At 33.5% G+C, this 23030-nt stretch overlaps 1 protein-coding gene across 2 annotated transcripts in view; it reads left to right on the top strand.

Annotated features, from left to right (window-relative positions):
- GALNTL6 (polypeptide N-acetylgalactosaminyltransferase-like 6) overlaps positions 1–23030 on the top strand; it is a 1244620-nt gene that overhangs the window by 402677 nt on the left and 818913 nt on the right. For both annotated transcript variants that reach the window (XM_011959608.1, XM_011959609.1), the window contains one exon: positions 11016–11124. In XM_011959608.1, coding sequence (XP_011814998.1) covers positions 11016–11124 — 109 coding nt within the window. The remainder of the gene's footprint in view (positions 1–11015; positions 11125–23030) is intronic.

The raw sequence follows: 23030 nt of genomic DNA, 5'->3' as shown, positions 1-23030 counted from the left end.
AGACATTTGGGAAGGCAGATAAATATATGTTAAAAAGAAGTTAGCCAAATTAAAATGGATTTATTAATTAGATCACTTTGCAATCAGAAAATATACTATCTCAGATTAAGTAAGTGTGTGTGTATATATATATCAACAGTATATATATACACACAGAAGTATATATATATGTATCCTTCTGTTCTTAAAAATATAGGCAAAAGAATAACCCTTATTTAAGTATGTTTTTAAAAAAGTTATCCCTTGGCGTCTATGTTTCTCATTATTAATATGAATTATTTTACTTGTTGATATTTTCAAGACATCAAAGGCAATAAAGTAGAATACATGGCATTGTTATGTAGATGACACCCTTAACACAGAAATGATAAATGCTATCTAGACTTTTGTTTTGTTTTATGACCATATGCAGATAAATCTTTCACAACATTTATTAATATGCTATTCAATTCCCATATCTATGTTCTATAAAATGAAGTGTTTTAAGTTTAAAAAACTTTTTGATGGCAAGCTATAATTATAATAATCGAAGTCGTTTTCCCGTAAGTAAATTATTTTCAGAATACAGAGTAGATACCAGGAAAATACAGTGATCTATTGTCTCTCATGTCCACAGTTTGTTGAACAAGATATTGTAAATTAAAGCTTGAAAAACGTCTCTGCTGGTATTTGAAATAATTAGCTGTGAAAGTCATGGTCCAAGACCCTTTTAAGATTTAGATTTTAAGTGCTTTTTCTTCTACTTGTCAAGTCTTGACATTTTATCATTTGGTATTCAAGGAAACTGAGACTATTTCCTCCTCCAAACACTGTAGACAAATTATATTTATGCTAGATAGCCAATATAATGCAAAGCAACCTGGTTTTGATATTTAAAAATATTGGCACTTCTGCCTGAAAAGATGCTTGCTTACCCACATAAGAACCAATATCTATATGTAAGTCAAATAACTTGTGAATTACTTTTTTAGAATTAAATTTTCCAGTGGAAAATATTATACATTCAGCCAGTAAATCCAATTCTCTGTTACAAATGTCTCCTTGTAAGTCTTAGAAATCTTAAATGTATTGTCTCTCAAACTCAGCACATCTCTGTCCTCCTCTGTCCCTTCACAATGATTAAATAACTTAAGAAGATCTCATTGAAGGTAATATTGTATAGTTTCTTTGTTTGTTTTTTTTCATAGTACACCTGTAGAATGTAAGCTCTTCAAGGGTATGACACTCTGCTTTAGTCACTGATAAATCCCAAGTACCTAAACAGTGCCAGACACACATTAGGTACTCAATTAATATTGGTTATCTGAATGAGGGCCTCCTTCTACTTGAATATAATTTCCCTGAGAACTGCTATTTCTTTTGGCTTACCACTCTATCTCTAGATACCACTCTATCTCTAGAATGCCTCCAACAGGCATTCAATAAATACATGTTCAGTGGACAGCCAAATGGTGAATTGAATAAAATTACATCAGCACTAAAATACTGGTGCTAGAAGGGGAATATGGTATTCCTAGAATCTCTAGGAATGCCTCTAACAGGCATTCAATAAATACATGTCTAGAATGCCTCTAACAGGCATTCAATAAATACATGTTCAGTGGACAGCCAAATGGTGAATTGAATAAAATTACATCAGCACTAAAATACTGGTGCTAGAAGGGGAATATGGTATAAATATCCCCTTCCCTATATCGCTAGACAATATATCTGACTTACCAATCATCTATTTTACATGTTAGGTTGTGATACTCCTGAAGAAAAATAAGTTTGTTCAATTTTTAATGATTTACAATGGCTTTATATTTTCATTAAATATTTCCAAAGATTGAATGAGCTTAAAACACCAACTCAGCTATTAGGACAGACAGGCAAAAGACATGTTTGTTGTGAGTCTTTCAAGTGCAAAGTTTGGATATTTCAATTGTCTTCACCATTTAGGACAATTTTCTTCAGATAAAAATTTAAAATCATCACTTCAGAAGCCATTTACAATTCCAACAAAACTAAAAGTAGTGAAGACCTAATTGAAGACAATGTTGAGGTCCTATCTACATTTGTGCACATGTGACTGATGCAATAATGATTTGGTTATTGTGAACATGATGTTAACTATAGTCAAGCATATTTATGTAGACGTATTTTAGGAATATGAAACAGATAACTTAGCCATGCTATTATCCAATCATTTCTTAAGTGCATTCTAATTTTATATACTCAGTTGTGATTCTGATTCTTGTACTACAAGCTGTCTATTTTGTTAGTAGGTATGTGAAAGCACCTGGGTAACACACAAGTTGGAGAAAACTAACACTCTTTCTTGGTTTCTTTGTCACTATCACCCTTGTTGTGAAAAAAGATCATAGCTTTTTCTACCTAATCCTCATTTCATCTTTCTGTATTATTTGTTTCCCTTTAGTCATAACACAGTGAACTCAGATTAATAAGAAAATAGCATCACAGTTTAAGATAATATTGATTCTGGAGAACAACCGAGAATACTGTGTGTTTTCCTTGACAAATTGATAGGATAGAATTCTAGAAGCACCATACAATATCTTTCTGAAGAAAAATTCAACAGGTTGTAAAACGCAGCCTCAGTGAACCCAGAAAACCATGAGTGTTTGAATCACCATCAACAGGGGGATGGACGATTGTAGAAGGTTAATATAATATGTGCTTTTTTTGAAACAATCTTTATTTGCTTTTACGTTTCTACAGAAATGCTATCCACATTCATAATAATTTATGGAGTGTGTGTGTGTGTGTGTGTGCGCGCATTTTTCTTCACCCTTAGGAATCACAAAGAGAATACTTGGAGAAAAAAAACGTTCTCAGAAAATTTGTCATTTTTTTTAAGATGCTGATCTTTTCACTATTGCTACAAGGTATGCAGCTGCATAGCAAGCAGGCATACAGACGGCTTTCCTGCTGAGCTAACAGGTTTCTGTTTTGATGGAAACAAGTAAAAATTATAGTAATTTTGAGGGTCAGTAGCACAACTATCCTATATCATATGCTTAGATAGAAATTTTCTATGTCAGCTGGATTATAACTACTGCTGAATTCTTGACCCTACTTAATATCAGGCAGGATTTTACCTGGCACTTTCAGTTCATTTCCTTTAACAAAAATACTCTTAATAATATTATTCTTTATTCTCATGAGAATAGTTTGCTACTTATCTCTCTGGTTTCTTACTAACAGAAGCTTCTATTTACTAACAATTAATTCTGGCTGTGTTATTGAAACTTAAGAAGTAATAATATAGGAGAAAAGAGGATCAACACAAGATGTTTTTTCTTTCCTTTACAGCTACCCAGACATTAGTCATATCTAAACAAGGTGACATCTTCAGAAATTTCTCACAAGCACACCAAAAAAAAAAAAAAAATCATAGAATGAGGGTGATCTGACCTCTACCTGTGCAAACAAATGATGTTTAATCTTTTCACTCACCAAAGAATGAACATCTCATTAAAAAGTAGTTTCAGGATGATGGAAGCAGGAAGCAAGAGATGTAAGAACTCTTACATTGTGTTCTTTATTCACATTAATATAGTTATTTAATAGCAAATGTTAGTGTGGGTGTGATAGCAACTTTTTCTTGCAAATAAATACCATATGGAAATACGTATAATAAAAGTGAGCATCACTAAATGATAAAATTTCACCCTGTAATTTGTGTGGTCAACGTAAAAGATGTATCATCCAGATAAATGATCTCATCTGGGATGCTGAGGATTAAGGCATTCAGTTTTTTGTTTTTTGTTTTAAAATCCTCAAAATAAAATCGAAGCATTATTTAATTACCGTGTACCAGAACTGACTCTGCCTCTGACTTTTTCACTTTTGCAGCTCTCTTTACCAGCCGTGTTGTCAATGTTTGTCTTTAACTAGCTATAATGATCTACACACCCACTTTGGGGAATTACCATGCAAGTATCATTAAAATGCTACATGAAAAATCATTTTGTGCTCTCAGGCTGTTCAGATACTGATATAAATACAAAGGATAAATTTGCAAGTTCCAAGTCTTGGTAAACTTCATCAAGTTTATACCAATAAGAGATAATGCCATCAATTTCTGAGGCAGAGAGTGAATGGGAGTCGTGATTAAGACTATGACATAAGCTTGGCCCGAGTTTTCAGACTAGTAACTGAAGGTTTGATATGCCCCAAAGACATAATCCAGCACAATATGTTTTGCAAATATTTTAATTCGTTTAAAATTTTTAAATCAAGATTTTACATAACACTCAATGGAATCCAGATTCTATTGAAAAATTTTAAGTTCTAAATATAAGAACTACACTCCTCATCTTTCTGCCTGCTTCACACATCTGAGATCCTGATCCTGTTTCAGATATGTTTACAAAGTCAAGAGCATGGACTGACTAGAAGTTTTAGCAACTGATATCAGTTCAAGGCCTATTTTATTTGGTCAGTATCTTAAAATTGTTAATAATGACACATTTGATAATTTATTCAGAATGTAAATAACAAGATAATTCCACCAAAAAATTTTATGTTCTGATACTAATTTATCAGTGTTTGTACATATACAAAAATGCAGAAACTTCTCTGTAGATTGTTTGAGACCCATTGCGTGTTCTGTAATTGAGTTCAAACTGAGGAAGGAAAGAGATGTTAGAAGAATAATAGAAAAACCTTAACTTCTGTATAACATTTTATTCTATTACTCTTCAGTTAGAGAGCCTTTCTTGACTTCCTGTTGCTCAGTGCCGAGAGTTCAGAGACCTGTGTATGAATTTTTTTGTGTGGCTTTACCTTATCTTTCTTGGTTCATTTCTTAACATTTTTCTAAGTGATTTTATCTAATAAAGTTTGAATAAATGAATAATAAGAGAATCAGAAAAAGTCTCCACACTTGTTTGGTTTTATAATTCATAAGATTTAAAGACAGACATACTTGGATCAAATTCTAGTTTGCCATTTAATTAGTTATGTGATCTTGAAGAACTTATTAATGATATGACCTAAACCTTTATAAACTCTAGTTTATCACCTGGTTCTTAGTTTTCATGTGGATAAAATTACATAAGAATATACATACATTTTCTCCTTTTTCCCATATAGTCCTCCATACAGTTAGTTTTCTGGTAGTGTTCCATTTGCTTAAAACATTTCCTAGGTGTCTTCAATATATAAGAACTTAATCATGCCTAATATAAGAATCATACTCATCACAATATTTTGTTAACATCTCTAGTAACAGAGTTTCAACCACATAATTTATTATTTGTTTAATGATTTAAGAGTTCTCTCTGTGACTATGTTAAGATTTTTCAAGGGCAATGGAAATAACTCAAATATCTGTAAAAATAGCAGGGATGATGAAAACAATTGACATTTATATATCAAGTTTTGATAAACCAAGGGCTTTCACATACTTTATCATATATAAGATTTACTCCTCAAAAAGCCTTGTAATGTGGGTAAGGTAGGCATTGTTCTTATTACCCTAATTTCATATGTGAGCTGAGAGACCTAGAAGACCTAGAGGATGTGCCAGTTTTTGCCTATAGTTAGAAACTCTAATTTATATCTTCTGCACTTTGAATCCAGCATTTTTCTACTACATCATATTTTCTTTTAAAGAACAAATAGAATCATACATATGTGGTTGATTGTGACAATAAAAGTTCATTGATTGATTTATGAAACCTAAGATAGGTTTTAGAATACAGATAATCTTTTCTTCACAGAGTTTCACAAATGTGTATTTTATTGTCATCGCATTTGTAGTTATGATAAATAAGTTTGCTCTAATTTAGAGATAAAGAAACAAAAGTTTTTTGATTCACCAGAGATTTCCAGACCAACAGCCCTTGGGAGGTGCTTTAAGATTACTAAAAGTTTATACCAGTAGCAGGCATCACCAGAACCCATCACTCCCTAGAGTAGTACACCCTGGTTTTCATATCCCTATGAAGACTGTGTATCACATTTCTGTTCCCAAAAGGTGCTTGTGTCACATCCCTGACTCCAAAAGGTGTTTTAATTTGTTACCTCTGGTAAATACATTGCTCTTGAGTAATGTTTTATCCTTGGAAATAGTTTCTTATGACTTATCTAAAAGGATGTTAGTTTCAGTGGACTCTGGGATCCCAGCCCTCACTATTACATGTGGTTTCTACTGAATGGATTCTGTCTCCTCTGTCCCTGATATTTTTTCAAGTTAATTATTTGTAGCAATATCACAATGAATAAAAAGTCCTCAAGGTGAAAAACCAGAATAGTGCTCACAAATAAATAGCCAACCTAATTATGGGTCTGAAATATATGCCGCAAGAAGGTACAATACTGTCTATATATTAATTTTACAAGGTCATAGATAATGGATCTGTACTATTGTAATCAAACAGAGGACGCATGGTACAATCCAAAAGAGAAGCAAATGGGTCTGGGCACTGGAGATTGCTCATGTGAAAGGAAAGGTCAGAATACTTATGCACCATCTACTGGATGGTTAAGCTTTCAAAACCAATGTAATTATATACAAATGCACTGAGATTGATTTAGATTTATTTATTAGGTATGCAAGCATACCTAGTCTTTATATTGGTCATTAGCCCTCAATATGAAAAAGATTCTTCAGTAGGTTGTGGTACATTATATGTTAATGAATTGGACTTTTTTGTTTGTTTGTTTTAAGGCGATCATTGTGTCACATTCCAATTCATACGGATTAGAGGTTCTCAACTCATAGAAAGCCTCAGAATCACCTGGTGAATTTGTTATCACACAGACTTCTGTCTCTCTGTTAGTTTCTGATTTACTAGACCTGAGTTGGGCAAAAGGAATTATTTCTAATAAGTTCCCAGAATGGCCGGGTGCGATGGCTCACGCCTGTAATCCCAGTTTACTCAGATGGCTGAGGCACGAGAATTGCTTCAGCCGAGGAGGCGGAGGTTGCAGTGAGTTGAGATTGCACCACTGCACTTCAGCTTGGGCAACAGGGTGAGACTGTGTCTCAAAAATAAATAAATAAACAAACAAACAAATAAATAAATAAAAAACTAGTTCCCAGGTAATGCTGACGCTGCTGGTCTATGGGTAGCATTGATAATAAATAACAAACAAACAAATAAATAAATAAAAATAATTAAAAAAATTGTTCCCAGGTAATGCTGATGCTTCTGGTCTATGGATAGCATTGATACCTATAGAAAAGATATTAGTGTAGCAAATCCCCCAGATACCCTTTATTAAAGCAGTTTCGGATGGTCTGATTTAGCCTGATTCCCCTACCATTATAAAGCATTCTGTTGATACTAACACACCTTGCTAGAGCACTAATAGTGGCTGAGAATGCCTAATAATTTTTATTTGAGATTTATGTTTTACATAAAATAATACTTACAAATAATTTTTTACATCTAATCATACTATGAAGACTATGGTGGTAACCAGCAATCCTCTTGCCCACCTCCCCTGCTTGCAATTTCTGATACCCAGGGGCAACTATGTCAATCTTTTGTTTTCATTCTGTCATATGACTCCATATTTATAGATAACGTGTATATTACTCTTCTCTATTTTTTTTCCTATTTTGGTTTTATCTACTGCTTTCCCGTTAAAGAAAATATCTATTTAACTGTCTTATTCCAGTCTTTCCCTCAACCTCCAGTATAGTTATGTTAGTTAAGCCAATATTCTGGTTAGATTATTCGTATCTGAATCAAACAATGTGCTATGATTAGGCTTTCTTTTTATACATTGTTTTTGTTTCTTATAGCCTTATCAATTGGCGCACTTTTCATTTGCTTAGTTTTTAACATATATCATTAATTAATTCTAATCTCTTTGGAAGAACTGTAACTCTCATTTCAATATTTTTTTAAAGAAAAGAAATAAGTTGTGTGTGTGTATGTGTGTGTGTGTGTGTGTGTGTGTGTGTGTGTTTTCCCACACAGAGGCATCCTTTCTGGAGCTTCTCTCCATTCCCTTATACAGTGGGACTGGAGGATCTCTGAACTTGCTACCATTTTGCCACCTCTCTGCAATGTTGTATTTTTTCCCTCTGTCTCTCATTTTGTTTGTTTATTTGTTTTTCTGTTTCTCAGTAGGGTTCCTTTGACCTTCATTTTCCAAACTGTCTCTTAATTTTTCTCTCCCTGATATCACATTTTCCAAACTGTCTCTTAATTTTCCAAACTGTCTCTTAATTTTTCTCTCCCTGATATCACATTTCAGGAGCTCTCTCTGATTCTCTAAATGCTTCTTTTTTAAATTTCTGTATCTCTGAAGGAACTTTTCTTAAAGTTCTTTGAGAAAATTAAATTTAGAATGTTTGAAGTTTTTATCTGCACCTTATATTACCTCTGTTTTCTTCAAGTTTGGTATGCTTTTTGTTACTTTTTGGTCTCTTAATTGTATGTTAAAGGCTCTCCGAAATCCCTGGAAATCCTTTGCTGCCTATTCATACTCATGAGTGAAGTCGTGAAAATAGTGACATGAAGTTCTCTGTGTACAGAAGGGCTTGCTAATTAAGCTATTTCCCACATGGTTACTGGCCGTGGACCTAGGAGCCAGTAGCTGTATCTCTTCCAGTTGATTTCAATTCTCCAGGTAGGAATTCCTCCATCTCTTATGTAAGGATGTCAGCTGTGGACTGGTAGCTTTCTGGAGGTCTAGTAAAGGAAGATACCTTCATTAACGATGTTTGATACATAGGCTAACATGGAACTATGATTTTCACTGCAGTTTGACAACCTTATATTCAACTGTTTCTAGTGGCCTGAGAACATACCATTCATGCTCCAGTCTTTTATGGATAGGAGTACAGTGGATGGCCCTCAGAATTCACCCCCTTGTTTGAGTTAAAGAGAGAACCCAGAAGAGTCTAACTGCCCCTTATTAAAAATGATCACTCTTTATCTTTTCACCTTTAACCTGACAATCGGATATATAAAATGTCCCCAGTTTTTACATATTTTGAAAATTCAGTGCCATAAAAAATACTTCCTTCCCAGTAGTTCCCAGCTATTTACAAAAACTTTATGTGAGTTCTAATATCTTCTTTCCTGATGCTTCCGATGCTTTATTGTCATTTTCATTTGACTTCTGGAGAGAGTAAATGTTAACTTTTGTGTTCAATCAACTTTTGTTCAATCTGCATTATATTACTACTTATTAAGAATTCGCTATCTTACATATATCAAAATAAGGAAAATAGAGTGTCCCTGGTACCCAGAGAGAGCTCACACACTGGAGTTTATACAAGAATACCTCCATGTTTCATGTTAACATTTATTTTAAAATTATCTATTTTAATCTGAAAGTTATGTTTGTAAATTAGTATTATCTAAATCAGTGTAGGAGATTTTCATTAATGCTCAGTACTTACCACTGTAAATGCGTGGCTGAGACAAAACATGGGTTATGCATTTCATATTCATTTGATTCTTTAATACTTTCTATGCATAACTGAGTTCTAAAATTTCTCATTATAAAATGATCAATTCAAAAAATGCTTGACTTTTGAAAATGTTTGCTATATCTTGCCAAACCTGTACTTTTCCGTTTTCTTTTACTTTTACTATATCATTTTCTATTTACTTTTCCATAACTTTTGTTTCATCTTCCTTTAAAAAATTATCATCATTCCTAATATTTTATATAAATTCACCATAATCTTTGTATATTTGTCCCTGTTTTTTTCTGAGCGCACCAATATTATGAGCAACAAATTCTTTGAAATATGTAGATTATAGTCACCTGATTGGGAAAATATTTTCTCTGATTTTAACTACCTTTTTTAAGGAAAGAATATTATGCCCCATTTTTATCCTTTCAAAACAAGTATATCTTTTATAAACTATGAAGATAGGCTAAAGGTAGATAATTTTTCAAAAGCATAATGGCTATATTATCTAAAACTAAGAAATAATGCATTTTGTATCTTGAAAAGGCTGTTAGAATAAAATTACCTCACTGAAATTATTCATCTTTTGGCTAAATTGACTTTTTCTTTTTGCTTTCTAGAATTTTATTTTCTTCATTCAGTTGATGTATTACTTATTTCCAAAAAAGAACAAAAGAAAAAATAGTATGTAAATTTGAAAACACTTATTTTACATTATCTGGACTACAAGATTGTGAAGATAAATTTTATTCAAAATGATTATTGTTTCTTATTACCAGAAATAAACATCACAAAAAAGAAGTAGCTTCAGCGATGTACGCAGAAATAATTTTCACGTTGACATGATAACATATTGGACTTTGGAAAAGCATGAACTGTATTTTGTGACTGTAGTTGATGACTGGGTGATAATTTCAACTCTAAGTGTAAACATGCACTATGTTTCCAGAAATCTAGATGAGAGACAGTATTTAATAGTTTTTAAGAGCACAGTTTTGGTCTTAACAGAACTGGTCCAAGTCCTGGCTCTGCCACTGTGGTTTACCTCAAGTTATTTTAGTTATTTGATCCTCAGTTTACTCAGCAGAAAAATGGGGATTTACAACCCGAGGCTATCATAAGGATTAAACAAACTTCTATACACAGAGTATTTAACATAGAACCTGGCACATAGTGAGCATTCAATGAATGGTTGCTAATGTTACTACAAAGCCGTTCAGATATGTTTGATCAAAATAAATAAAACTGTACCAATCCCAAACAAAATTAATTCAATGCAACACCAAAATTGGTAGCATTATCAATATTTACACTTTGGGCAAATAAAAACAGCTAGCCATTTATGCTTACAGGTGACACACTAAATATTAGTGTCTCTGGATGAAATAAAATAGGGAATGGTAGTTGTTGTGGGAGAGGTGTGCTCTCATTTTAAAGGTTAAAAAAAAAGATTTAAAATGTTTATAAATCTGGTCACCAGCGATAGCTTTCTTTGCACTATACACAGAGGATTCACTTATTTAACAGATATTCTTTGACTGCCTATTATGTGCCCGGCTGTGTTTACCTACCATGCAAAAGGAAATACCTCCTTTTTATGCTTGAATACTTTCCTTTTCCACAGACATTTCCACTGGGCCTGGGAGATGGGCAATTCTATTCATGGACAGATGGTTTGAGAAGAAAGGACTGGCATGACTATGAAAGCATTCAGAAAGAGGCTATGCGCTCAGGTATGAAGTTCAGTGTACGCCAAAGTGCTACATCACTTGCAGCAGTGTCTCATTTGTCACGTAAAGGATCTCTAATTAGCATTTCTTCTGCACACAGTAAAGTATGTTTCATGGGGATATTGGAGGTGATACTAGACAGAACCTAAGTGACTTCAAATTTCAGAGAGAAAACAAATAATGAATAGTCTTTTTAATATTAGCTGCAGTAAAAGTCATTAAAATTTAATAAATATATAGTACTGTATATTCCCAACTGCTTGTTAATAATTTCTAGGGGTATCCTGGGATTTATCAACAAGACTTGACCTGGTAGATATGTATCTTGAGCAAGATTCACTCCTTAGAGCTGAAGTGTATCTAACTGGCAATGCATTAATTTCTACCAACATTTCTAGACACTGGCAGGACGTACAGCAAGCCAGCAGGTCAAGCAGATGGGTTTCTAAGGTTGGCAATAGTTGGAAAAGCAATCGGGCAGTTAAATGGAATCAAGTAGGTCTGTTTATTTGTAGCAGAGTTCTAGACTTGTGCTAGAGTTAAAGGACAAAGTAGCAGGAAAGAATAAGTCTTTACACTTTGGGAGGCCAAGGCGGGCAGATCACGAGGTCAGGAATCGAGACCATCCTGCTAACATGGTAAAACCCCATCTCTACTAAAAATACAAAAAATTAGCCAGGCCTGGTGGTGGGCACCTGTAGGTCCCAGCTACGTGGGAGGCTGAGGCAGGAGAATGGCCCAGGAGGTGGAGCTTGTAGTGAGCTGAGATCAAGCCACTTCACTGCCGCCTGGGCGACAGAGCAAGACTCCGTGTCAAACAAACAAACAAACAAACAAACAAACAAAAGATAAGTCTTTCTAGAAGGACTTAAAGATTAGGTTGTTGTGAACAGAAATTCAGAAGGGTATATAAGTAGAAATCCAGTGAAAGTGAGTAACTCATGATAGGAAACCCATATTCTTTTGTTCAGCCAAGTAAGTTATTTTCTCAGTGAGGATGTCACAGAAATAGAGCAGCTACAGTTTGGTAAAAACATCTCAGCAGCCATGAGACCCTGCATTCAAGGTCAAATCAGCAGCCGAATTATGACTAGCCGCGGTGTGAGGTCCTCTTACTCAACTAGAGTTAGGAACAAAATTGTTCTGGGCTGTGAAATGTTTGTAGCTCTGTATCAGGTATGGCTAACTTAATTACAGTCTTTTTTATTTTCTTGCATTCCTTTTCTTCAAAAAAAGGCCTGCCCCATGCCCTATCCTCAACTTTATTAAAGCAGCTTATTCCAAAGATGTTCCCTGTTTTCAGAGAATCAACTTCTTCCAGGTTCTGTCATCTTTCCACCTTGGCAGTGACCCCATGAATGGTCGTGAAAGTGAGTTCCTTACCAGCATCCTCACTTTTCTAGCACTTTTATCTTTTTCCTCTATTTGCTTGATCAACCCTATATTAATCCAACTACTTGTTTCTCCTTATGACCCCAGGATGCTGAAGTTTTTTGGAATGTTTTCATAGTCTTACCAATTGAATCTTCCACAAGTTAATAATAATAATAAAATTGCCCAAATTTATTGAATGCATGTTTTCTACTAAGTGCTTTACATATGTATTTTGTTTAAATCTCAGAATAACTCTGATAGGTATTGCAAATTAAATAAAATTGAGTTCCTATGAATTTATTAAATTTTATCCAAGTTCAAGCAGCTAATAATTTGCAGCTCTGGATTAAGAACCAGGTCTTATCATGGTCCATCATACTCCACTGTTAAATAATAATATTTGGACAATATGGAGTAACAGCAAGGACACAACAGGAGAAAGACACACCTAGGTTCAAATCCTAGCATTTCCATACAGGCTCTGTGGTGAATCAATTTCTGTTTCTGATATTCTACTTTGTAGAATTTATTTAAGGAATAAAGATAATATACCTGCAGTAATTATTCAATTATTTGGACATATTGGAAACTCAACTAATGATAACTGTAATTATTAATCCATCTAAGTTACTTTAACATGAATTGGTGTGCCTATCCTTTGCTTGTACCAATGAGTTTTGAATACAAAATCCAGTGCTTCACATTTATATATGCTCCATATCACCCTTTCCACCTCCTGAATAAACTTGTCTTTTCTATCTTCATCTTTGCTTGGACCAAGGGAAAACTGATCTACAAAAGAAATTGGTAATATCACAAGTTTTTCAGTACAAATTCTTTGTGTAATTAAAAAACTTTTAAATAGTAGAATTTTTTTTTCCACTGGAGGATATATGATAAATTTATACACTAAAATTTATTATTTTTATACAATGCAATATATCATAAATAAAAGTGTATTAAAACATACATGTGTGTACACACACACTCAGGTACAGAGTCAAAATCAAATAAACATCTGTGTATTTCATATATAGGAAAAGAAAAAGGATCATTTGTGCCATTGTGACCCCTCCAAGACTTTAATTTTGTGTTTACTCTATTATTTTTCTCTGTAGTTTTTACTGCCAGTGTATTTATCCTGAATCAAATACTGGTAAGTTTTGCCAGTGTTTGACCTTTATCTAAAAATTTAATTTTACTGTATGATTTTCTTCTTTCACTCGAAAATATTTTTGAGATTTATCTAGGTCAATGCGTGAAATGTTAGTTCATTTTTACTGTTGTTAAATTTTCTGTAACATTGTCCTCTTGGTGGGCCTTTGAATAGTTTTAGTCGTTGTGTATAATGCTGCTATAAGTATTCTTGTGCATGGTTCTGGGGTAGAGACAATATTTTTTAGGTACCTATTTAATAGTAGATTTGTATGTCTAGAGAATGCACAGTTGAACTTTATTAGGGCATGACTAGCTGCCAAAATTGATACACCAATTTCATTTCAATCAGTAATGGATAGAATTCTCATTGCTGTACATCCTTGTGAATATTTGAAATTGTCTGACTTTTCCCCCAAATTTGGTGATATGAAATAGTCTCTCACTGTTACTTAGATTTGCATTTTATTAATGCAAACACATTAAAATGTGGTTGATATCTTTTTTATGCTTTTGGGCCATTTGTTCTTCCTTTTTGGTAAAGGTCCTATTCATTTCTGTTTCCATCTTTTGAATTATTTGCTCCACACAGTGTTCTTGATTTATTTTAAATTATATCCTTTGGTGGTTATATTTAGTGACAAGAACTTATCCTACATTTTGTAGACTACTTAAAAAAATCTCTTTATGTATGGTTTAATGAATAGTTTTCAATTTTGAGATAGCCAAATTCAGCAATCATTTGTAAAAGATAGGTCATACTGATGTTCTACATTGTCTTTTAAAAATTTGATAATTTTGGCTGGGCACAGTGACTCACACCTGTAATCCCAGGACACTGAGACGCAGTGGAGGGAGGATTGCTTGAGCCCAGGAGTTTGAGAGCAGCCTGGGAAACATAGTGAGACCTCATCTCTACAATTAAAAAAATATGTATATTCTTCCAGGTGTGGTGACATGTGCCTGTGGTCTCAGCTACATGGAAGGCTGAGGCAGGAGGATCACCTGAGCCTGGAATTTGAGGCTGCAGTCAGCTATCCAGCCTGGGCTGGAAACCCTGTCTCTAAATAAATAAATAAATAAATAAATAAACAAACTTGATAATTTTACATTTTACATTTGGGTCTTAAATCCACCTAGTGTTCATTTTTATATAATGTGAGATAGGGATCCAATATTTATTTAGTTTTTATTCACTTAACCAATTATTAGCAACATTTATTAAGAAATTTGTCTTTCCTTCCATTGCTCTGAACTATTGACTCTATTATAAATTAAATTCCCATATTTGTTTGTTCTCTTTCTGGGTTCTCAATCTTGTTCTGTGAGTAAAAATCCCTGTGCTAATGCCACAATAGCTAATGTACTATATCTTTTTTACAGCTATTAATAGCTGGTATAGCTCACCAAAAAAGAGCTACATTCTTGCTCTTCTTTTTGTTGTCATTCTTACATTGTATTCTTCCTTAAAATTTTGTATTCAGTTTTAAATTTCACGTTAACATACAAATATATGCAGAAAAAAGTGGGAATTTTTGAATTGTGTTTAGCCTATGGATGAATTAGAGGATTATTGATATTTTCCAATATAGAATATTCTATGGTACATTATTATATTTATTTGCTACTTCTTTATTATATTTAAGGATGGCTTTGTAATTTTGTTCTCAGATTGTGTTTAGTATTAATCTTAGTAAACTAATGTTATATTGATTTTGTTCACATAACAATTATATTGAAATTCCTCATTGTTTGTAATTGTAATATAGAAATGTTAATAACTCTTAACACTGATATGAATTTAGAAAATGTTCTAAGGTTTTCTATTAATTCAAAACATTTACCAGTAGTTTATTTTGGATTTTCAAAATGTAGACACTGATATTTGCTAGTAATGACAGTGATTTTAAAAATGTTTTTTTTCTATTCTAGACCTATAATTTTAGTTTTAGTTTTCTCCTATTATTATAATTGCTAAGAACTGCAGTGTAACATTGAATAGTTGGCAATAATGGCTACTTCTGGCATTTTATGATTCTCACAAAAGGAAATTAAGTGCTCATTTTGAGATTTTATCTGCCTGTCTGTTGTTAGATCAATTTATCTAATGTAAATACATTTTATCATGTTTATTAACACAATACAAATACACTATGCACTTTGACAAATACACTTATGTTACTTCTGAATCTGTTTTGCTGAGAGTTTGTGACTTTCTTTTAACCTGAAGGAGTGCTGATTCTATTAAAAGTTTTCTGTTCATTTGCATTTATTAACATAGATAAGATAAATTTTCTCCTTTAATCTGTTATTTGGGTAAATTGTATCTGTTGCTTTTCTAACAGAAACCAAATTTGTTATTCTAGACTAAATCTTTCTTTTTTTAATAACTATATTTGATTTGTTAATATTTTGTTTGGCATTTTCAAATCTTTACCTATGAATTAATATTGGCCCCAAATTTTCTATTCTTATCAAGTCTTTGTCAAGTTTTGGTAACAGTATAATGACAGCTTCATAAAATGACTGTTTAATACTTGCTGTTTTTTATACTTCATAATTGTTTGTTGTAAACTAGAATTATTTCTTTAGTGATCATTATGGATTTTTTTGTGGATGAAGCTCTGTTGACCTGAACTTTCCTTGGAGCATACATTTTTAACCACTTGGCTAACATTTTATGTAGTTACAGTAGTAGTTGATTATTGATTTCTTCTGGAACTAATGGTATTCTTCTAGTAATTTGTCCATTATATCTAAATGTTTATCTTTATTAACACAAATTTATTTACTTATTCTTATGTCCTCATAAGATTTTTGTAATGCCTGCAATGCTTAAATTTATATACTTTTTTCAGATATTGTTTTTTTTTTTCTGCTTTCTTAATCTATTTCTATAAAAATTTTTCAGTTTTTTATTTATTTGTTTGTTTGAGATGGAGTCTCACTCTGTTGCCCAGGCAGGAGTGCAGTGGTGTGATCTCGGCTTACTGCAACCTCCACCTCCCGGGTTCAAGTGATTCTCCTGCCTCAGCCTCTTGAGGAACTTGGACTAAAGGCACGCACCACCACGCATGGCTAATTTTTGTATTTTTAGTGGAGACAGGGTTCTACCATGTTGGCCAGGCTGGTCTCGAACTTCTGACCTCTGTTGATCTGCCCAACTTGGCCTCCCAAAGTGTTGGGATTATAGGCATGAGCCATTGCCCCAGGCCAAAAATTTGTCACTTTTGTGACTTACTTCAAAAGCCAGTTTTTGTCTCTGTTCATCTATTTTATTTTTCTCTAAATCTTTTCTGACTTTTAAAAAATTTTGTTTGCACTAACTTTTTTATTTTTCCCTTTTAAAATTTCAACATTTAGTTTTGTTTCAGGGTATATGTATGCAGGTTTGTTACAAGGGTATATTGCATGATGCTGAGGTCTGGAGTATAATGGAACCTGTTATTCCGGTTCTGAGCATAGTGCCCGGTCGGTAGTTTTTCAGTACTTGCCCACTCCACTCCCTATGCCCTGTAGTTCCCAGTGTCTCCTATTCCCATCTTTTTGTCCAAGTATGCCCAGTGTTAACCCATAAATGGGATAACTCCCACTTATAAGTAAGAATATGTGATACTTCATTTTCTGTTTCTGGGTTAATTTGCTTAGGATAATGACATCTAAGTGCATCCATGTTGCTGCAAAGGACATTATTTCATTCATCATTATGGCTGCATAGTATTCCATGGTATACTTAAATATAAATTTATACCTCCTAATTTCAGTCATTTTTCTATTGTAGAATAATCATTTGGGAAACTAAATTCCCCTCTAAATATTACTTTAACTACATTGCACTGCTGATCCAGTGTTCCACATTGTATTTATTTTTCTTTCAATATGTTTTGAAATGTCTAGCCCACTTAAAAAGCACTGAAATTATCTTAAAATAAGAAAATTCAGAAACTCTTTCGCAATGAAATCTCACTAATCTTTGTAAAAGTATATTAGCATGATAGGCAGCATGCATTTCATTACATACTTTGTTAGTGTTTTCATTAATGTTGTTACATTTATGTTTTGTTCTGGTAATTACAGCTCTGTGGAATATTTGGTGATTTTTGAGATATCAGATACTTTATTTTGTTTTACTTAGGGATACATTTGCAGGTTGATTCTATAGATAAATTGCAAGTTGTGGGAGTTTGGTATACACGTTGTTTCATCACCTAGATAATAAACATAGTACTCAATAGGTATTTTTTTTTTGATCCTCAATCTCCTCCTACCTTCATCCTCATGTAGGTCTTAGTGTCTATTGTTCCCTTCTTTGTCTATGTGTACTCAACGTTTAGTTCTCACTTATAATAAGAACATACGATGTTTAGTTTCCTGTTCCTGCTTTAGTTCGCTTAGGATAATGGTCTCCAGCTCCATCCATGTTGCTGCAAAAACATGATTTCGTCCTTTGTTATGGCTTACATAGTATTCCATGGTACGTATTTACCACATTTTACTTATCCAGTCTACCACTGATTGGCACCTAAGTTGATTCCATGTCTTTGTTATTGTGAATAGTGCTGCAGTGAACGTACACATGCATGTGTCCTTATGGTAGAATGACTTCCTTTGGGTGTACGCCCAATAATGGGATCACTGGATTGAATGGCAGTTCAATTTTAGTTTCTTTAAGTAATCTCCAAAATTCCACAATGGCTGAAGTAATTTATATCCCATTAGCAGTGATTAGTGATCACTAATGATGAGTGACGTTGAACATTTTTTGTTTCATTTGCTTGTTGGCTATTTGAAAAGTGTTCATATCCTTTGCCCACTTTTTAATGGGTTTGTGTATGTTTTGCTTGTTAAATTGTTTAAGTTCCTTATAGATTGTGGATATTAGACCTTTCTCAGATGCGTAGTTTACAAATATTTTCTCCCATTTTGTGTGTTGTCCATTTACTGTGTTAATAGTTTTCTTTGCTGTGCAGAAGCTCTTTTGCTTGATTCAGTAGCATTTGTCAATTTTTGGTTTTGTTGTAGTTGTTTTTGATGTCTTCATCATGAAATATTTGCCAGAGCTTAAGTCTAAAATGGTATTTCCTAGGTTTTCTTCAAGAATTTTATAATTTTAGGTTTTACATTTGAGCCTTAATCCATCTTGAGCTGATTTTTGTATATGGTGTAAGGAAGGGGTCTAGTTTCAATCTTCTGTATATGACTAGCTAGTTATTGTAGCACCATTTATTAAGTAGGGAGTCCTTTCCCCATGCTTGTTTTTGTCAGCTTTGTCAAAGATCAGATGGTTTCAGGTGTATGACTTTATATCTGGGCTCTCTAGTCTGTTCCATTGATCTATGTGTCTATTTTATACTAGTACCATGCTGTTTTTATTACTGTAGCCTTGTAACATTGTTTGAAGTCAGATACTGTGATGCCTCCAGCCTTGTTCTTTTTGTTTAGGATTGCTTTGGCTATTCAGGCTCTTTTTTGGTTTCATATGAATTTTAAAATAGCTCTTTTTAGTTCTGTGTTTAGTTTTATTTAGTTAGTGAAGAACGTCATTGGTAGTTCAATAGAAATAGCATTGAATCTGTAAACTGCTTTGGGCAGTATAGCATTTTAACAATATTCATCCTGCCTATCATGAGCATGGATTGTTTTTCCATTTGTTTATTTCATCTCTGATTTCTTTGAGCAATGTTTTGTAATTCTAATTGTAGAGATCTTTCACCTCCCTGGTTAGCTTTATTCCTAGGTATTTTATCTTTTTTATGGCTATTGTGGATAGGACTGCATTCTTAATTTAGCTCTCAGCTTGGATGTTGCTGGTGTATAGAAATGCTACTAATTTTTCTACATTGATTTTGTATCCTGAAACTTTGCTGAAGTTGTTTGTATGATCTAGGAGCCATTGGCAGAGAGTGGGGTTTTCTAGTTACAAAATTATATTGACTGCGAACAGGAATAGTTTGAATTCCTCTCTTTCTATTTAGATGCTTTTTATTTCTTTCTCTTGCCCAATTGCTCTGACCAGGATTTCAGTACTATATTGAATAGGAGTGATGAGAGAGGGTATCCTTGTCTTGTGCCGATTTTCAAGGGTGATGCTTCCAGCTTTTGTCTGTTCTGTATGATACTGCTTATGGGTTTGTCACAGATGGCTCTTATTATTTTGAGGTATGTCCTTTCGATGCCTAGTTTCTTGAGGATTTTTGATAGGAAGGAATGCTGAATTTGATTGAAAGCATTTGCTGAATCTATTGATATGGTTATATAGTTTTTGTTTATAGTTCTTTTCATGTGATGAATCACATTTATTGATTTGCATATGTTGAACTAACCTTGTATCCCAAGGATAAAGCTTACTTGATCATGATGGATTAGCATTTTGATACGCTGCTGGGTTCAATTTGCTAGTATTTTATTAAGGATTTTGCATCTATGTTTATCAAAGATATTAGCCTATAATTTTCTTTTTTTTTTTGTCTCTCTACCGGTTTTGGTATCAGGATGATGCTGGTCTCATAGAATGAGTTAGGGAAGAATGTCTCCTACTCAATTTTTTGGAATAGTTTTAGTAAGAATGGTACCCATTCTTCTTTACATGTCTGGTCGAATTTGGCTGTGAATCCATCTGGACATGGGCTTTTCCTGGTTGGTAGCCTTTTTTCTTTTTCCATTTCAGAATGAATTATTGGTCTATTCAAGATTTGAATTTATACCTGGTTCAGTTTTAATAGGCTGTATGTTCCCAGAAATTTATCCGTTTCTTCTAGGTTTTCTAACTTGTGTGCATAGAGGTCTTTGTAGTAATCTCTGGAGATTTTTTGTATTTCCGTGAGATTGTTTGTAATGTCAGCTTTGTCATTTCTGAATATGTTTATTTGGATATTATCTTTTTGTCTTAATTGATCTTGCCAGTGTTCTATCTTATTTATTCTTTCAAATAACCAACTTCTGCTTTCATTGACCTTTTGTATTTTGTTTATGTCTCAATTTCATTCAGTTCTACTCTGATTTTGGTTATTTCTTGTCTTTTGCTAGCTTTGGGGTTGGTTTGCTTTTGTTTTTCTATTTCCTCAAGGTATGATGTTTGGTTGTTAATTTGAGATCTTTCTAACTTTTTCGTGTGGGTGTTTAGTATTATAAACTTTCCTCTTAATGCTACATTGTGTGGTTAATTTTAGGATATGTGCCATGTGCTGATATGAAAGTGTATTATTTTGATTTTGAGAGGTGAGTTCTATAAATATCTGTTAAGTCCATTTGATCACGTGTTGAGTTTAGAATGCCGAAACTAGATGACCAAACTCGTGTGTCTTATGAGGTTTCTACTGAAAGGTCTGCTGTTAGCCTGCTAGGGCTCCACTTGTAGGTCACCTGCTCCTTCTCTTTAGCTGCATTTAATATTTTTACTTTCATGTTGACCTTGGAGAATCTAATGAGTATGTGTCTTGGGGTTCTCTGCATTTCCTAAATTTGAATGTTGGCCTCTTGTGTGAGGTTGGGGAAATTCTCATGAATGACATCCTCAAATATATTTTTCAAGTTGCATACTTTCCCTTTTTTTCTGGGACACGAGTGAGTCATAGATTTGGTCTCTTGACATAATTCCATGTTGTTTGAAGTTTTTGTTTGTTGTTTTTTATTCATTTTTTATTTGTTTGTGTCTGACTAAATTAGTTCAGAGGACCAGTCTTACAGCTCTGAGAGTCTTTCCTCAGTTTGGTCTATTCTGCTGTTAATATTTGCAATTGTATTATGAAATTCTTGTAGTGTGTCTTTCAGCTCTATCAGATCAGTTTGATTCTTTCTTTATATGGCTATTTTGTCTTTCAGTTCCTGATCCATTTTGTTGTAATCCTTAGATTTCGTAGATTGAGTTTTGAGTTCCTCCTTAATTTCCATAATCTTCATTCCTATCCATATTCTGAATTCTATGTCTGTCATTTCAGCCATTTTAACTGGTTAAGAATCCTTGCTGGGGAACTACTGTGGTCATTTGGAGGAAAAAAAAAAAGACACTGGCTTTTTGAGTTGCCAGAGTTCTTGTGCTGGTTCTTTTTCATCTGTGTGGACTGATGTTCTTTAACTGTGGTATAATTTGATTATAGTCAGTTTACTTTATTTCTGGGAATTTTCAGAGGGTCAAGATTTTGTTATGGGTCTTTATTTGTAGCTCAATTCTTGTCTTAGTTTTACTGGGTGTGAGTTAGCAAAATATTTTTGCTATTGAAGTTTGGTCTGTGATCCAGCAGATGACTCTTAAGTGTAACGGCTAGTAGGCTGGTAGGTAGGCTTTGCTCAGTCCTGAGGCTCTTCTGTGATTTCTCACATTTGTAGCCACCTTACTTCCCTTCATTTACTTTAAATAATTATTTTTAATAAATAGGTGGTATACGCAGTGGAAGGCATGTTGTTAAACACTAGAGGTGAGTAATCAGAAAAACATATTATTTCCACCTTTGAGGAAATGGAGATTTCTTGAATTAAGAAAAAAAAATGTAAAAGGAGCAATTGAAAGACAGGCTTTAGGACCTTATGAGTAGCATCAGGATTCTCTTCTGGCATATCTGTGCCTTTAGAGTTAAATCAAACTGTAAAGATTATTCACATTTGTTAATGTTCAAAGAAATCCGGAGGTTTTATTATTTCATAATCTTACACATCATTATTTTGGTGTTAGCATTGGCCAAACCAGTTTATTGGCAGAAGAAGGGCATAAAACCCAGCATTGCAGGTGCAGGAAGGCTTCCAAAGTGAGGTGAACCAAATGTTCAGGCATGAAGGCATATGCTGACATCAGTTAAGAGTTACGCTTTTATCCAGTTAACTCTGATTTCTCATTCTTATGAGTAGCCACTAACCTAGTCATACCTTAAGCATTGTATTCTTTTTTCTCACCTTATATATTCTATGTGTACTACCATTATAGTTCATTTAACTAGTTTTATGTTTTTTGAGAATTTATTGACACTATATTTTATCTTTTAACAGTTTGACTGCACCTCTCAGCTGTACATTATCACAAAATAGATTAGCATGTTCTTTAATCTTCATCCAATTATTAATAAAAGTTGAATGAAAAGAATTTCAATACAAATTCCTTTGATACAATATAAAAGAGAATATACATTTTGATATTGATTCATTATTCAGTATACATTGAGTATAATTATAGTAGCTGAAGAGCTATCTAGTTGACATTTCTCCACATATAATTTTTTTTTTTTTTTTTTTTTGAGATGGAGTCTCACTCTGTTGCCCAGGCAGGAGTGCAGTGGTGTGATCTCGGCTTACTGCAACCTCCACCTCCCGGGTTCAAGTGATTCTCCTGCCTCAGCCTCTTGAGGAACTTGGACTAAAGGCACGCACCACCACGCATGGCTAATTTTTGT

Source organism: Colobus angolensis, unplaced genomic scaffold, assembly GCF_000951035.1.
Source record: "Colobus angolensis palliatus isolate OR3802 unplaced genomic scaffold, Cang.pa_1.0 Scaffold5, whole genome shotgun sequence".
NCBI lineage: Eukaryota > Metazoa > Chordata > Mammalia > Primates > Cercopithecidae > Colobus > Colobus angolensis.
This window is presented reverse-complemented; position numbering and strand designations above follow the sequence as displayed.